The sequence below is a fragment of the Electrophorus electricus genome, chromosome 15, assembly GCF_013358815.1.
Source record: "Electrophorus electricus isolate fEleEle1 chromosome 15, fEleEle1.pri, whole genome shotgun sequence".
Classification (NCBI taxonomy): domain Eukaryota; kingdom Metazoa; phylum Chordata; class Actinopteri; order Gymnotiformes; family Gymnotidae; genus Electrophorus; species Electrophorus electricus.
In genome coordinates this window covers 367,501-372,500 of record NC_049549.1, presented here as the reverse complement: position 1 = coordinate 372,500, position 5,000 = coordinate 367,501, and the positions used below count along the sequence as shown (strand labels likewise).

Sequence of the window (5,000 nt, the reverse complement as noted above, 5' to 3'; positions counted from 1 at the left end):
TGTACTGGGTGCTCTTCACGTGGTCGGCTACCGTCTGCCAGCTGTTACTCACCGATTGGCTGGAAGTGGAGGAAATATCCATTTGGCAAATGAGCAAGCAGCATGAGTCGCTAAGAGGGTTTATAATGGGGAACCATCACTCTGCAGTGTAACAGGCATTAAGGGACCGGCTAGAGTGTCAGAACATCACACACATGCATGCACACAATGTAGATTGTTTTAATTCTCTGAGCACAGACAGGTGCTATTAAGCACTACTAGAGGAAGCAGGTCAGGTGACCAGCCCGAGCGCAGCTGCTCTACCTGAAGGCCTCGATCACGTAGGAGGAGACGGGCGAGGCACCGACCAGGCCGGCCTGCCAGGACAGAGACACGCTGCTCTTGGTAACGTCTGTGACCTGAGGTTTGGAGGGAGGGCCAGGGAGGTCACTCTCATGTCTGTTCTTAATCATCACCAGACTGCCTGACTCTGAGAGGGGAGGAGAGGAGAGGAGAGGAGAGGAGAGAGGGGGAGAGGAGAGAGAGGGGAGAGGGGAGGTGAGGAGAGGAGAGGAGAGGAGAGAGAGAGGAGAGGGGGAGGGGAGGTGAGGAGAGGAGAAGGGGGAGGGGAGAAGAGAGGGGAGAGGAGAGGAGAGGAGAGGAGAGGAGAGAGGGGGAGAGGAGAGAGAGGGGAGAGGGGAGGTGAGGAGAGGAGAGGAGAGAGAGGAGAGAGGGGGAGGGGAGGTGAGGAGAGGAGAAGGGGGAGGGGAGAAGAGAGGGGAGAGGAGAGGAGAGGAGAGAGGGGAGAGGAGAGAGAGGTAAGGAGAGGAGAGGGGAGGAGAAGAGAGGAGAGGAGAGAGAGAGGAGAGGAGAGGAGAGAGGAGAGAGAGGGGAGAGAGGAGAGAGAGGGGGGAGGGGAGGTGAGGAGAGGAGAAGGGGGAGGGGAGAAGGGGGAGGGGAGAGGAGAGGAGAGGCGAGGAGAGGAGAGAGGGGAGAGGTGAGGAGAGGAGAGGGGAGGAGAGGAGAGGAGAGAGGGGAGGTGAGGAGAGGAGAGAAGAGGGGAGCAGAGGGGGCTGTCAGCAAAAGCAGCAGTCCTGATGGAGGATGTGAGGGGCTAAGGTGGTGCCCTGCGTCAGGGTTTTGGGCGGAGTGGGCGGTTTTAGGGCGGAGCGGGTGGTGCGATGGTGTGACGTACCTTTCACTTCCAGGAAAGCACTCCACGATGTCTCCCCAGTAGAGCTGGCGGCCACACAGGTGTAGATGCCTGAATCAGAAAGCTGGGAGTAGACATACAGACACAGAGAGAGAGAGAGGGGGGGGGGAGGACACGTGTCTTTCACCATCGATTTAAAACCCAGTCAACATCGCACTAACCCAATTTGCAGCGTCCCATCTGGGTGAGCTCTTTCAGCAGTAGACTGTGCGTTCAGGTGACTGGCTGGGCCCACGAATGCTGATGGTAACGCACTAAACGAATTACGCTTCCTCCGCTCTGAAACCCACGCGGCGACGCTGCATGCGACTTCCCCGACGCTTCCTGCTACCGCAACAAAAGGCGGGCTAATTCGTTTAGAGGGCCAGTGGCTGGGACCCTCTGGACCGATGACAGCTGGCACATGCCCCCCTCCCTCTGTTGTTCTGGAAGCTTCTGCACATTGTTTGGTACCTTTCATCGCTGCGCCTTGCCTCAATTTATTAAATAAAACGTCCGTGGTGGGCAGCTCTGTCAGCCATAATGGTTATTCCACCAAGGACAAGCAGGGAGGGTGTAGGGACTGTAAATTCATTATCGCCCTAAATGCTTGTGTGTGTGTGTGTGTGTGTGTGTGTGTGTGTTTGTGTGTGTGCCATTGGAGTCTGTCCAAACTGAAGAGTTGATTCCTGGGAGGCTTGCTATATCACTAAGTGATAGTATCAAACAATTTACCCAAATCAATATTTTCCATTCATCTCCTTAATTCCATATGATTTCCCCTGTCTGCTTATGTTATGTCTGACCAATATCTGACTGAGTCCTGCTAAATGCATACATCACACTTAGTCATATCATGCTGTCGGACGGGTCTCACACACACGAGCACCAGTTCTACCGCTGTTATTTCTGCAGCGTGCTACCATCAGCCTGCCAATCACCCATGACTGGAAGGTGCCCTCACCCGTGTGTTTCTGATCTGGAGGTTGCCCAGCTCCTGCACGGACATGCGTGGGTCTTTGCTCAGCAGACTGACCCCGTCCTTCAGCCAGCTGATGGTAGGCACGGGCTCCCCAGACGCCAGGCACTTCAGCAGGGCTACGCCGTCCACGCCCAGCGTCTGATTGGCTGGGCCCTGCCGGATGATCGGGGGAGGCCTGTCTGTCAAAACTGAAGGAGAGAGAGAGAGAGAGAGTTAAACTATCAGATGAGTTCAATCTACAGACCGAAGAGGCATTCCCCACAAACTTACATTCCAAATCATTCCGAATAAAACAACAACACCGGAATAAGAATCCTCATGCTTTTACATTCACTCTGCTGGTATGAAGAGGCGAACCTGGTCACCATGGGCAACGCGGTAGCGGCGGTTTGGCAGTTACTGCCCCTTTGACATTTACAGCTGCAGACTTACTAACACATTTCACGTTTCACACGGTGTATGTGGTGAGAGTAACTACTTCACCGAGTGTGTGTGGGATAGCAGGAGGGTTAAAGGTCATAGCCCGCACCTCCGAGCGCAGCCTGTATGGGGCGTGGACCTGTGACTGTGTCATTAATACTGAGAGAGTTTCTGTGGCAACGAACAGAGTGTAAATAAATAAATAAATAAATAAATAAATAAATAAATAAATATATGTATATATATATATATATATATATATATATATATATATAGGTGCATTTACCAGTTAATGATATGTGTGTGTGTGTGAGCGCGTATCTCTTGGAGGTGGATAACGCATTGCCTCTCTGCGCGGAGGCCGTCGTAACAAGCCGGGCTGGATTAATGAGCCGCGTCGCAAGGTTGCTAATTACCCAGTCTACCTTTAACCTTTCATCTTGGCTCTCTAGGCATCTTTCTTACTGCTTCCTTCTCTTCTCGTCAGCTCCAGCACCTCTTAGCATGAGGGATGGTATTTATACTCCATCAGGGCCACGGTCCGCGCTCGTCAAGGGGGATTACGCTAATCTTATTTACAGATAGTAAATAATGGCGCGCATTAACGACTGCTCTGAGATTAAAATCAACCACCGCCTGACCTGGATGGATGCAGGTGCTTGGGCTTTGAAGTCGAGAAGCTTTCAGTCTTCGGAACGATATACATGGGCTACGCGTTAAGCCAGCTTTCAGACCGGACATCTGCGTGCACGTTCCTTGTGTTTTGAGAAGTCGGAGCTTGTTCAGGGGTGAGATAAGGGGTTTGAAACATCCCGGGGTTTCCATGCCTCTGCTCTTCTACCAGGTCCCGGCGGTGTATCCTATTTCTCTCTGTTGATAGTTGTTCTGGTGGGTGTTGGCAGGTCTGCAGTCAGTATTTGAGTGTGCGCTGGAGTGTGTGCACGTGCGCTTGGAAGACGTGATGGAGTGATAGGTGCAGCCCGGGCTGAGGAGTGTGCAGTTAAGTGAATGTGGGAGTGCGCGCGTGCGCGGCGGGATGACATGACAGAGTGATGAGGAGATGCTCGGACCGGCTGACAGAGTAGAGGCCTTGGTGCGGTCTGCATCAGGAATTTCTCATTACATCTCTCCTTGAACCTGCCGGAGCTCTCCAACCCCCCCCCCCCCCAACACTAAATCAGACGGAGGTGTGATGAGGCTCTACTCCTGACTGTCCAGCGATCCTTCACTCCTGCCTCACACAACTCAGACGCCACAAACATTCCAACATAAGTGGACAGACAAAGAGGTGTGTTTCATCTTTGTGACGACTATGGACATACAGCCCGGCACACACACACACACTCACACGCACACACACACACACACACACACACACACACACACACACACACACACACACACACGTCTGCTAGATGCAATATCTTGGCAAATGTCAGAGCTGCCAGTGTAAGGAAGTGGATATCAGTGTTTGAAGCAATGCATTTGGGAGTTTTAATATTATCAGCCATTTTTTCTGTAGGCTGTGCAGAGGGCGCCCATAAACTGAGGACTCATTCTTGAAGAACTCTTCATTCTGAAACTCAAGGACACGTCCTTTGATCTGTGGCAGAGACTACCATGGAAATAACTTTCCTCCCTACTTTCGAATCAAGTTCATGTACGGTTGCTATAACAACACTCCGAAGAGTTAGAATCCGTGTCAACAGCGCTGCCGTTTAATTCACTTCGTAACCGAGCAATCAATGTCGCTCCAGGAACGTCCAAGGCCACATTTTCATCTCGGTCCCCAGCATCATTAGATGGACGACCTGAAGAAGTGTTTTTAGTGGCCGAGGGCTACTGCAAGGCCACGCCCCCAAGAACCTGCGCGAGGAGAAGGCCGCTGCAGAATGGCTGACGGATGAACACGGAGAACTGAAAGATGCCGAGACAAAGAGAGAGAGGGGGGGGGGCTTCTCGGAGCTTTCCGCAGAGGAAAAAAGAAGAAACCACAAAAGCAGGTGAGCAGGAATGCACCAGGCCGGATGCCACACGACTGGTCTAATAAACAAAACCTCGCGAGCCAGTGTGGACCATAAATACATCATTATTCACTTCCGAGTCCTCTAAAAAAGTCTGGCAAGGGAAATGTTTGGTAATCGAAAATAAATCGGACCAAAGTTTTGGAATCTTCATCTTGTCTCTTGTATGAGACATTTTTCTCCTTGACACAGCACTGCAGAGGCAGGTCAACTTTATCTGGACGACTTGTTAAAAAGGATCTTCAACGCATATTGAAAATGGCACCCCTCGGCCCGGGGGCAGAGGTCAGACTCACCGTCTGTGACCTCCAGCTGGGCTTTGGCCAGGATGCTGCCGGCCACGGTCAAGGCCTGGCAGATGTAGTAGCCGCTGTCGGCCCTCTGCACCCCGGTGATGGTCAGG

At 52.2% G+C, this 5,000-nt stretch overlaps 1 protein-coding gene across 9 annotated transcripts in view; it reads right to left on the bottom strand.

The window, feature by feature from the left end:
- robo2 (roundabout, axon guidance receptor, homolog 2 (Drosophila)) overlaps positions 1-5,000 on the bottom strand; it is a 263,407-nt gene that overhangs the window by 42,107 nt on the left and 216,300 nt on the right. For all 9 annotated transcript variants that reach the window (XM_035534276.1, XM_035534281.1, XM_035534278.1 and 6 more), the window contains 5 exons: positions 4,894-5,000; positions 2,136-2,341; positions 1,175-1,256; positions 304-469; positions 1-59 (listed from right to left, as the gene is read on the bottom strand). The exon at positions 1-59 is cut by the window's left edge and continues 108 nt beyond it; the exon at positions 4,894-5,000 is cut by the window's right edge and continues 65 nt beyond it. In XM_035534276.1, coding sequence (XP_035390169.1) covers positions 1-59; positions 304-469; positions 1,175-1,256; positions 2,136-2,341; positions 4,894-5,000 — 620 coding nt within the window. The remainder of the gene's footprint in view (positions 60-303; positions 470-1,174; positions 1,257-2,135; positions 2,342-4,893) is intronic.